The 11,968-nt window shown below is 56.0% G+C and overlaps 1 protein-coding gene across 1 annotated transcript in view; it reads left to right on the top strand.

Annotated features, from left to right (window-relative positions):
* Positions 1–340: 340 nt before the first annotated feature.
* RIPOR3 (RIPOR family member 3) overlaps positions 341–11,968 on the top strand; it is a gene marked incomplete at its 5' end in the record, with an annotated part of 38,423 nt that continues 26,795 nt past the window's right edge. The window contains one exon of the mRNA XM_081097688.1: positions 341–550. Within this exon, the coding sequence (XP_080953814.1) occupies positions 341–550 (210 nt within the window). The remainder of the gene's footprint in view (positions 551–11,968) is intronic.

An 11,968-nucleotide genomic window follows, 5' to 3' on the forward strand; every position in this document is an offset into this window, starting at 1 on the left:
TAATGGTAGTGAGAGTGACAGCTACAGTTAGGCCGGCCTTTTCTCTCACTAGCTAGAGCGTGTGGCGTTCAGGGCGATTCTACGTCTCTTGGTAGCCCAGCAGTGATGCTGTGAGATGCACGTTTTATCCCCACGTTACCCATGAGGGAGAGGCGAATGCCTCGTGAGCCAGCAGGGGCTGGAGTCCAGATCTTCTGACCCCCAGCTCGGGGCTCTTGGCGCCCACAGCACCCCTGCCTCCCATTAGAACCTCATTACTGCCTTAGGAAGGGGAAAGCATCTGTTTCCAGCCAGCCCAGCCCTCAGGGAGCGCTTCCCTGTAAACTCAGCACATTGGGCCATGAAACTCCAGGCTGTTACAGGGATCGCCACTGGGCTGGGCGAACTCACCTCATCAAGCAGGAAAACCAGGAAAGCCCGAGGGGCACGGAGTCCAAGCAGCTACGTGCAGGAGCTCAGCTTGGCGGTGGCCCAGCCCCCAGCGGGGGAGGCATCTGCCCAGGCTGTGATGTCCCAGCCCAAAGCGGGGGACCACACTCTCCGGAGGGCAGTATGTCGGTAGCGGTTCCCCGTCCTGGGTCTCTGTGTGCCAGGCTTTCTACTTGGAACGTGACATTGGATGCCCAAGCATCAGCGCCGAGGCACCCCCATCTTCTGGACTTCTTGCGGGATACCCCTCCCTTTAATATTTAAACCAGGCAGAGACCTCAGCCAGAAACCCAGGACCGCCTCCTCCCTGCGCTCCCACAATCCCCCAGGGTGCTCTCTAGGGGCTTAACGCTTCTTCTAGTCACCTTTGTGCCGATATGTTAATTTTTTATCTTTTCCCTTTCATCCCATCTGTCCACGGCTCCAGTTCTTTTGTTCTTCCCAAGGCCTTGCTGACACAAGGCTTCCGGAACAGCTGACTTTGGAGATATCGGTTGTGAGCTGGTGTAAAAGATCTGGCCACCGATGGATCCAGAGAACCAGGCCTGCCAATGGGCCTGGACTAGGGGCTCAGGAGCCCGAGGGGGCTCACAGCAGACAGGATGAGAAGCCAGCGTGGTCTGTGTCCTGCCCTGCCAGGGAGGCTGTGCCTGCTTAGCCGGGCACGGGTCTGTGCCTCTCTCTGGTGAGGGGCCCATGGGGCTCTGGGCCAGTCCCATCACATCGACAGCCGCGGGCAAGAACCAAATCCTCAAAAGGAAAATGGGGTGCCATCAGGAAGAAAGTCCACAGAATTTGGGGTCCTGGGAACCCACGGGGAGCATACTTGGAAATAAATTCTAGAATCCCTATCCTTTGCCCAGAGAATTTCATGTGCTGTCCCCTCACCTCCCCCAAAGCCTTCCCCTTCTCCAGCTGTCAGCATCACACACACACACACACACACACACACACACACACACACACACACACTTCTGGGTGTTCTTATTCGGGACAGTCTAGCCTCTCTTCCCGACCCACCAATGCGTGAGGCCCACTTTGGCGCATCCAAAATCTCATTAAACTGCTGGGCTAAACAAAGTGTTTCTACCTGTTCTGGGTTGAATTGTATCTCCCAAAACATATGTTGAAGTCCTATACCTTGCGCCTGTGAATGTGACCTTATTTGCAGATAGGGTTATATTTGCAGATATAACCAGGTAAGATGAGGTCTTTAGGGTGAGCCTTAATCCACTACAACTGGTGCCCTTATCACAAGAGGGAAACGCCCGTGCAGACAGAGCCACGCAGGGAGATGCCACGTAACCACAGCGGCCGAGGTTGGAACGATGCAGCCATGAGCCAAGAGTGATGGCCACCACCAGAAGCTGGGAGAGGTGAGGAATAACCCTTTCCTCGAGCCTTTAGAGGGAACATGGCCTTCTGGTCTCCAGAACTGTGAGACTATACAGTTCTGTGGTTTTAATTAAGCCATCCACTGTATGGTCTTAGTTACAGCAGCCACAGAAAATTAATATACTACCTCACATCCCTAACCTTAGCAGCACAAAGCAGTAGAAAAATCTGACAATTATAGTTTGGTTCTTCCTTTTAGTGAGAAGAAGAATGCATGTCCTCAAAACTGTAAAATAAGGTAATTTCAGTGGCTTCCATTTTATAATAAGGAACCTGAGGCTCAGAGGACTTCTCCAAGTCAAGTAGCTAGAAAGAGGTAAAGGCTAGGCTTGAACTTGGATTTTTTGACTCTCCCCCGCCCCCCAACTTATACTCATCACCACTCTGTGACTCTATGGATGTGTATCTCACAGATCTCTGCAGAGTCCCCAGATCCTAGTCCCCAGGTGTCACTTTTTCTTATTAAATGAGCGCAGAACTTAGTACAATCCTGTCCTCGTCCCCGTGGGAACTACCTGTTCCGGACACGTTTTCTGTAATATGAGCCTCTATAAACCGAGCCCTCATTCATTACAAAATTTTCATTGCAAAATGTGAGGCTTTCATTACAAAATTGGCGATTTTCATTCCAAAACTGCAGATGCGTTCCCACCAAAATCATCTCCCTATAGACCCAAGGAAGAATGTTTGGCAAAGAGGGAATTAATTGATAAACAGCTTGTAGTACACAAACTCCGAGACAGCCTGGATGTTTTGCAACACTTCTGGAAACTCCAGGATGACGATTCCAGCACCAGCTGTTTATTTCAGGCTGTTAAGCCACGTAGATGTCCCGCGTGCTTGGGACTCCACCGGCTGCCTCCCCAGGATGAGCACGGAGCCCCTCTAAGGCTTTTGTGGGCATTTACAGAGGCTGGTCGAGCAGGGCTGCAATACCTGGGGAGACCAGCAGGGGGTCTTCTTCCCATAGGAAATGGATTTAAGTCTGAAGATTCTAGTAATTCAAGGTTTTGGATTCTAGAAAATAAGTTTGTTCCTTTGGGAGAAAACCTACTCTCCTTACAATGTGGGTTAACCATCTGGCATAAAGAAGTGTGAAAAAAAATCTGACTTTTCCTGCCCCAGGGAGGCACTTGAGCTGGGGCCAGGGTGCCTGGGTCTCTCTCTCTCTCTCTCTCTCTCTCTCTCTCTCTCTCTCTCTCTCTCTCTCTCTCTCCACCCTGCGCCCTGAGGAAAGAGAAACTACACATCCCACTGTCGAAAGAAAAACCAGAACAGCAGGCTGGCTTGACTTGTCTCTTGTAAATTGTTTACCTCAGGACGACCAGATGGCTCATCTCTTGTTGAACCCTGGGCCATTTCCCGTGCTAGCAGCCTCTATTACAAACAGCCCCCTCTCCACGGATCACGTGTCCGTGCAGGCCTCCGGGGCCTGCTATTGGGGAGCCTCGGGCATTCCAGGAGTTTGACTCAGTGGGCTATGGATCCTCATGAGACTCAGGGTATAGGCTAGGCGCCAACCCATGGGGTGTGGTCGGAATGGAGAGCAACTCCTAATACCCACTGGGCTTCCCAGTTACAGCCCTAGCCCCTCAGCCACGTACAGGCTCCTCGAGTGTGGTCCCTGCTCAACCCACCCCTCACCTGTCACCATGAAAGGGCTCCAAATACGTCTGAATGCCAAGATTTCCCTGCTGCCCCCACCTCTACCTGGCTGTGTGAGGGTGGAAAAACCGCTTCCCCTCTCTCAGCCACAGAACTTCAGCGATCAAAGGGGCGGGGTGGGGTGCTGACACCTCTTCCTGCCTCGCAGGCTGGTGGGGGTGGGTGGAAAGAGGGTGATCGTGAAAACTCCCACCCAGCTCCACCCCGCACCTGCTCTTATTGTGACAAGACCCATTTTTGAGGGGTGGGAAGGGGGCACCATGGGGTGCGCCTGCCCTCCTGGGCAGTGGGTAGGAGCTCTCGGCTGTCCCTGGGGGCCTCCCTGGAGGTGGCATCTCCTGCAGGGCGATCTGGGTGTGGTGCGGGGCTGAGGTTGTAATTCTAAGCGTGCAGAAGCCCCGAGCCTGGGCTGGGGTGTGAGGCAGCTGATGGACATCTTTTAAAGCTCGCTCTGGTTTCCGGGGGGCGGGGGGAGGCAGATCAGGGTGTTTCTGAGAAGCAGGGCAGACAGTGAAGTCTCTTGACTGAGCTCCAGGGAGGAGAGATGCTCTGAAGGGCTTTACAGCCAGGCCAGGGGTGAGGCTTCAGTGTCAGCAGATTAGACATGTCATCGCAGAGGCAGGCAGGCGCCACACTCGGAGGCTCCACCAGGGCACTGCATATTGGGAGCTCCTCTCTCTCTCTCTCTCTCTCTCTCTCTCTCTCTCTCTCTCTCTCTCTCTCATACACACATACACACACACACACACACACACACACGCCTCATTAAGAATGAGTTAAAAGGTGAGTGAGGGGCTGTGAACAGCAGAGAGGGTGGCCATCCTGGACTATGGGCAGCTCCTTCTAGTCCAGGGGTGGGCAAACTTTTTGACTCGAGGGCCACAATGGGTTCTTAAACTGGACCGGAGGGCCGGAACAAAAGCGTGGATGGAGTGTTTGTGTGAACTAATATAAATTCAAAGTAAACATCATTACATAAAAGGGTACGGTCTTTTTTTTTTTTTTTAGTTTTATTCATTTCAAACGGCCGGATCCGGCCCTCGGACCGTAGTTTGCCCACGGCTGTCTAGTCAGTAAAACGTCTAGCTGACCGGACAAAGGCTATGTAGATTGGCAAATCCCAGAAGAGAGTCTACAGACAGTGACAGGGGGCTCTCGGGAACCAGGGAAGTGAACGTGAGGCCACCCCACTGAGTAGGGGTCAGAGCGAAGGTGGGGAGGGGACTAGGAGGGCAGGCCGATGGGAGAGCTGAGCCAGGGCTCCTTAAGGACGGGAGCCCTCCCTGATCCGGGGAGCGCTCCTCCTCCAGACCTGGCGTCACCCTGTCCTCCCAAGGGGTCTCTCGACACTGCCCTCCTTGGTCACCCTCACCAGATCGGAGGTGGGGCTATACTCTCATAATGGCACCAACATGATTCCTGTCTACGGGTTCTGGCCCACTTTACTGACCTGTCAGTTGAGACCGTAGGCCTGTGGGTGAGAGGTTGGGCCGACAGCCTGGCTGCCTGGACTTGAACTCCTCAGTCCTAAGGGCCTGGAGGGAACAAAGTCGGTGGTGAGGGTCCGGCCTGACTCTCAGCAGCTTGTCTCTGCTAGACCAGGTGGAGTTGGGAGCAGGGAGCGTGGGAGATAAACTGAGGGAAGAGGGAGAGAGTCTCTGATCTGCATCAGAAGACTTGGGCGGGAAGGAGCAGGAGAAGGCACCTGTGGGCGGGAGGGGAAGAGCGGACGGATTGGGGGGGGCTAGGAGCGGGCCACGGGCAGCACCGTGGTGGCGTCCACGGGCCCCTGAGCACCTGGCCTCCTGGGGTGCATCATAAAAAAGATTAAATAATGTCTCTTATGACTGAATTGGTATAAAGATGTACATATATAATGAAATACATGTTATCTATATAAACAGCCTAAGCGACTGTTACAGCAGAACGACCAGAACGATCAGTTGCTATGATGCGCACTGACCACCAGGGGGCAGACGCTTAATGCAGGAGCTGCCCCCTGGTGGTCAGTGCGCTCCCACAGGGGGAGTGCTGCTCAGCCAGAAGCCGGGCTCATGGCAGGCGAGCGCAGGGCGGTGGTGGGAGCCTCTCCTGCCTCCGTGGCAGCGCTAAGGAGCAGCGAGCAGGTGGGGGGTAGGGGGGTGCGAGGGGTAAGGAGCAAGGGGTCCCGGACTATGAGAGGGCGCAGGCCGGGCTAAGGGACAACACCCCCCCCTCTGCGCAGTGCACGAATGTTGTGTACCAGGCCTATAATTAATACATAAGTAAGGATATAGCCAATATTATATAATAAACATTCTCTTTGACCTAAAGGTTCCTGTTTTGTGTTCTAGTTTAAAAGCAATCCAAGCATTTTCATGGGCCCTTTGCATGGGGCCCCTGGGCGGGGGGAGGAAGTGACAGCTCTTCCAAAGACAGCAGCAGGGAGTGGATGCTCCCTCGTGCTTCTGGCTGATGTGTAGAGAGGCTCTGGTGTCCTGCTGTCGGGAGGCTCTGTTCCCCAATATTCTGGATAATTTGGGTGTTTGTCCAGTGCAGAGTGGCTGGCCGAGGTGGCTCGGGGCAGCCCACCTGGGGTTGAGTCCTAACCCTGCCTGTGTTGCGCTGCCCACCCAGTGTCCGCTTGTCCACGGTCAGGTTGTCTGGGTGAAGAAGGGTAGGTAGACCTTGGTCCCTCGTCGAGGGCTGCAGGTGGGGGTTACACAGAAGGCAGGTCTCGCCAGCACTCAAGTCACAGCAAACAGACCCCAAGGAGGAGTCCAGCCTCCTCTCCAAGTTCAAGTGCCCAGTCTCAGGCCCCCAGGCTCTTGTCCATATCCTGTGCATGTGTGTTCATGCATGCACATGTGTGTGTGTGTGTGTGTGTGTGCAGGGCGGAGGGGGTGGCAGTGGCCCTGTGGGAGCTGCAGGCCCAGGGCCCCTGCTGGAATGCCAGGCTGCCGGGTCCCTCAGCTTCCCACACCCTGTCCATGTGAGGGGAAGAAGCCCGCACAATATCTGAAGTCAACCGAATAAGTTCTCTTCAGTCTTACTCACTCCTTTCCGCCACGAGGGTGCTCCGTGACACGCACCACGATCACCCGCTGAGCTCAGTGCGGACTCGAAGAGCTGCCTTTAGCAGCGGTGCCCACGGGAGGCGCCTCTGCCCCAGAGTACACGCAGCAGCGTCTGCAGACATTCTTGATTGTCACGGCTGGAGAGGGGAGAGCTCCTGCCGTCCAGTGGGGACACTGGTAACTACGCAGACAACCCCGCGGCGAAGAGTGGTCCGGCCCCAGTGTCGGTGGTGCGGAGGCCGGAGACCCTGCCACACGGCTGCTGGCACAGGGCGTGGGCTCTCTAAGTGTGGGCTGTCGTCAGTGCTGTTGGGGGTTTCAGTGTTTGACATCTAACAGAGGCATCTGGCTTGGATCAGTGACCAGTGGGTGGCCTCACCCTGTCCTCCATGGGGTCTCTCGGCACTGCCCTCCTGGGTCACCCTCACTTCAGCTCGGTCCCTCCTGCCAGCCCCATTGTGATCCCTGGTCCTACAGCAGACCCGGGAGGGGTGGCTTCTGGGAGGAGATTCAGCTTTGGTCCCACCCGTGTTCTTTCCCACCCAGGCTCCGTCTGCCCCATCCTGCCCCCCATCCTATCCCTGGTCCCTGCACACACTCCCACCCCATGGCCGCTCAGAATGCCAAAGAGTAGCTGTCTCTTCCAGGTGAGTCGGTGGTGATCGGGGCAGCAAGGAGGCCATTTAAATTAAAAGGCCCTCTGGGTATTTCACAGGAATCATGAGTCATCTCTATCTCGGAAAAACCCGTGTAGTGCCCGGCCGGTGTGGCTCAGTCGACCTATGAACCCGGAGGTCATGGTTCAATTCCTGATCAGGGCACCTGCCCGGGTTGCAGGCTCCATCCCCAGTGGAGATCTCTCATCATTGATCTCTCTCTCTCTCTCTCTCTCTCTCTCTCTCTCTCTCTCCCTCTCCCTCTCCCTTCCTCTCTGAAATCAATAAAACAAATTACTAGTAATAAATAAAAACCAACCAACCAAAACAAACCAAAAACGCCGGTAGAGTTAGGTGGGAGTGAGGGCGAATCTTACGAACCTTCGGCAGTGTTTTCGGAAGAGGAGGCTGCTCTGAGCCAGGCTCACCATGGAGGCAGTGGTCTCTGGACGAAAGGACACGCAGGGTCAGGCCTCGGCCTAATTCCTGTGCGAGCAGAGACGGCTCTGTTTTCTTCAAATCAGCATTTTTTTTTCTAATTTGGAGGACACGTGTCCGTTGCAGAACACTGGGAAGGCGTTGTTTCAAAATGAAGACAGGCTGTGTTGTATATAGTTGACATCTCGCTCTTTTTCACTCACTGCCTTATTTTGAACATTCTCGCCTCATTACTCTTCAAAGTCATATTCCTGACGGCCACCCAAGTGTCCCCTGTGGCCGAGCCACGGGCTGTTCGGCCTTCCCCTTGCATCTGGCCCTTTGTGGCTGTGCCCAGTGTTCTCACCTGTGAAATGGGCCCAGGGGCGCTGTGAGGTCCAGGACGACGGCCGACCTGTGCCCTCGTGTGGTCACTCGTGGGACGGGTCCTTCAGGCACCTGCAGGTCTGAGTTGGCGCCGGACACGAACCCCTCCCGGGCAGGGCCGAAGGTCACAGGGGCTGTAACTGGACCGCCCTGGCGAAGACAGTCTAGTTCCCAGAGCCTCGGGACGCCCAGGCCTCGTGTCTACACTCACATTCCTCAGGCTATTTTGCCATTTCCTTTCGTGCTAAACCAGAGGGGCTATTTTGGAAACTTCTGTAAGCAAACTAAGCCATGGCTGGCATTTGAGCGGATATGAACGAGCCCTAAGTGAGGGGCTCAGGCAGAAGCGCTGCCCAGCCCTGGGAGCCCAGCGTTAAATTTAGAAGCCTCACCTCCAAATGAGGTGAAATTGCAGGTTCCCTCCGGCGGGGGGCGGCGGCTTTGGCCAGCAGTGAGGGGACAGATTTAGTGGATGGGCTCCGGCTCCTCAGCCACACCTTGGGGAAGAGGCCCAGGACGGTCCCCAGTGTCTGGGGAGCGGCTGGCTGTGAGGAGCCGTCCAGCTGCCTGTCTTCCCGGCGCCCACCAGCTGCGTCCCCGTGGCATCGCCAGCCAGGGCTGCCCAGGCTGCCAGGCCAGAGAGGCAGCGAGGGACACGGGAAGAGGCAGTCCTCTCTGCCACCGAAGGTTTGGGACCTGCATGACTCCTGTTACCTCTCTCCTCTCCTGGGGGCCAGTGAGGCCTCTGGCTTGTCTCTCCTGCCCTGAGGAGTGCCGGCTGCCCAGGGCTGCCCATGATCCGTGTGAATGCCAGCCACAGCTGGGGGAGGGGGGCCTGCAGGTGGAGGGAGTCTCCCAGTGCCCAACCTTTGTTCTGGCGGGCAGTGCCCCTGTCTTGCCCCTGTTCTGGGTGGTCAGTGTTCTCACCTGTTTATCAATGATTAAACAGGAATATAACCCCTGGCCAAAGGTGACCAGCCTTCACTGGGGCTGGTCAGGGCGCCTGAGACTCCAGGGGTCTCAGCCAGGGCATCCCATCTCCAGACCTCCATCCAGCTGGTGAGATGGCAGGGGTCCAAGAGGCCCACAGAGACCTGGCTCCTACACTCCTACCCCCTTCCCCCCCCCCCCCCCAAGCCTGTAGGGCATGAGGCCACCCTTCAGTCCCCTTCAGGAACCTACTTCCATTCTAGAGCCTTCGCCTCCCCTCAGCCTGGCCCCCGAAGCCAGTGCAGCCCAGCACAAAGTGGCCAGGCTGTGGCATCCTTGCCCAGGTTCAGATCCCAGCTTTGGGGTTTCTTACCTGTGTGACCTTGGATGAGTCATTTCCCCTCCTCTCTGACCTCGGTTTCTTTATCTGCAAAATGGGGATAATAACAGCACTTGCTTCCTAGCGTGTGGAGAGAATTAAATGAGATGTTAAGCCCTTAGAACAGACAGTAGGCAGACTGCTGCTGCTTTTGTAAGTAAGGTATTATTGGAACACAGCTTTTACATATCATTTACATGTCGTCTGTGACTGCATTTGCTCTAAAACGGTAGAGCTGAGTCCTTGTGACAAAGCCTGCAAAGCCGAAAATATTTACTCTCTGGCCCTTTGCAGAAAACGTTCGCCTGCCCGTGGCGTGCAGCACACAAGGGGAAATGCTCACTGTTTACCCTCATCTTTATCCTCCCACTGCCTGCACTCGGGGCCTCGCCTCTCAGCCCTGGTCCCCTGGTCCCATGAGGATGTGCTGTGAAGCTGCCCAGCCCACGTCCCCACCACTGACCTTGGCCACCCCCCTGCCTGCCCCTCCTCATTCCCTTGCCCAGGGGGCGGGGGATGGGGAGCGGTTCACCCAGAGCAGGTGCTGAGTGGTGGGATGGGGGTCCTGATTGTTTAACCATCAGCAGCGAAAAAGCCCTAATTTGTAGACCCGCTGATTTCTGTGGTGTAAGTGTTCCTACCGTGGCTGACTTCAAGCTACCAGAATTCCCGGAAATGTGACAATGGACCCTGAGCCGGCCCACCGGCAGCCGCACAGGGCAGGTGGGAGCTGTGGGGACCTCCCTGCGGCTGGGGCAGCTCCTAGAGTGCGGGGCTCCTGGCACGCACGGGGACAAGTGCTGGCGCTGGCATCTGCACGCCCCGGTCCTAAACCTGGCTCTGCCGCTGTCGGGCTGGGTCCCTGGGCCACCCTTGTCCTCTCCGAGCCTCAGTTTCCTCATCTGTCAAATTAGGTTTGCAGTGGCTCCTAGCCCTAAGGCAGTGGTCAGCAAACTGCGGCTCGAGAGCCACATGCGGCTCTTTGGCCCCTTGAGTGTGGCTCTTCCACAAAATACCACGTGCGGGTGCATGTATAGTGTGATTGAAACTTCTTGGCCCATGCGCAGGAGTTGGTATTTTGTGGAAGAGCCACACTCAAGAGGCCAAAGAGCCACATGTGGCTCTCGAGCCGCAGTTTGCCGAGCGCAGTTTGCCGACCACTAACCTAAGGGGGTTGTGTGACCTTAATAAGATAATTTGCATAAGGCATTTAGCCAGGCTGCTTACTAACGAGCATTCCATAAATGATGCCTCCGTTACCAGATTGCCTCAACCTCCCCATCTGCACACAGTGCCGTTGTTCATGGGTTTGGAGCAGGTGACAGTCCCTGGCACCGGGCTTGCCACACAGCGGGTGCTCAGCACATGCCGCCCTTCCCCCAGAGGGAGGAAGGCGCCACCGGCTTCTCTGACGCAGCAGCTCCCGTGCAGCGCGGGGTCTTGGTCAGGCCAGTGGCACAGAGACAGCCAGCTCCTGCGAGTGCCTCTTGCATTGTGTGCATTGTGTGCTCTTAGCTCATCGGCCCCTGGTCCTTTTCTGAATTTCCATTCTACAGATGTGATCCCTGAGGCCCAGAGCCTGTGAGTGGCACAGTTACAGCCGGGGTTTGAGCCCAGGTCTGGCTTTTCTGTTTCTGATGCTCCCCCGTGGGGCAGTGGGGTGGGGGTGCATAGGAGGAGGGAAGGCTTGTGGGGCTGCACAGATCTGCTGGGGGTTTAGAGTGAGGGCTCTGGAGCCCCTGGTGGGGGCTGACAAACAATAAGCAGGACTGGACGCTGGACAGATGTGGCTGGAAAGAGAACATAACCCCAGGCAGAGCCGCAGCCTGAGCGAAGGTGTGGAGACTGCACTCAGTTGGGGGTGGAGGGGAATGCAGGGGCCTCACCAGCAGGCCTTGTTGTTGGGTGGGATTCTTTATAGGTTTGGCCTGGGCAGTGGGGTCCTGGGATCGTGGGGCTGGCCCCACCCGGGCTGGGGAGTAAGGTAGGAAACTGTAGCAGCAGAGATTTAGGTTAGATATGGAGGAGAGCTTTCCGATCGTCCTGCTGGAAGATAGCAGGCGACGGTCCCAAGGGATGTGTGGATGTTTCCAATCTAGAGATGGTTTGGAAAAAAGGGAAGACAGCCAGGGTTTGAGGCTGGCCTTGTTGCAGCCTGGGTCCGAGGATTGGGGGCTTCCTGAAGCCTTTGATGCCAGGAACTGGGCTTTGTCACCCCCACTACGCAAAACCCTCCCATGCCCTCGCCGGTTTGGCTCAGTGGATAGAGCGTCAGCCTGTGGACTGAAGGGTCCCAGGTTCGATTCCAGCCAAGGGCACATGCTCGGGTTTCAGGCTTGGTCCCCAGTAGGGGGCATGCAGGAGGCAGCCGATCAATGATTCCCTCATCATTGATGTTCCTCTCTCTCTCTGAAATAAATAAAAATATATTTAAAAACAACAACAACCAAAACCCCAAACCCTCCCATGCTCCCAGGTACCCTCGCCAGTCGTAAGGCTGAGTTCTCCGTGCGCTGCACTCTGCTGGCCTCTCGACCTCACTGGAGCCATGCCCGACCCCCTGAACTTCTGTCACCTCTGGATTGCACCATGTCATCTGCACCTCCAGGCCTTTACCACGCTGTTCCCTCTGCCTCAGATGCCCTTCCCTTCCT

The sequence above is a fragment of the Myotis nattereri genome (genome assembly GCF_964212035.1).
Source record: "Myotis nattereri genome assembly, chromosome: 8".
Lineage (NCBI taxonomy): Eukaryota > Metazoa > Chordata > Mammalia > Chiroptera > Vespertilionidae > Myotis > Myotis nattereri.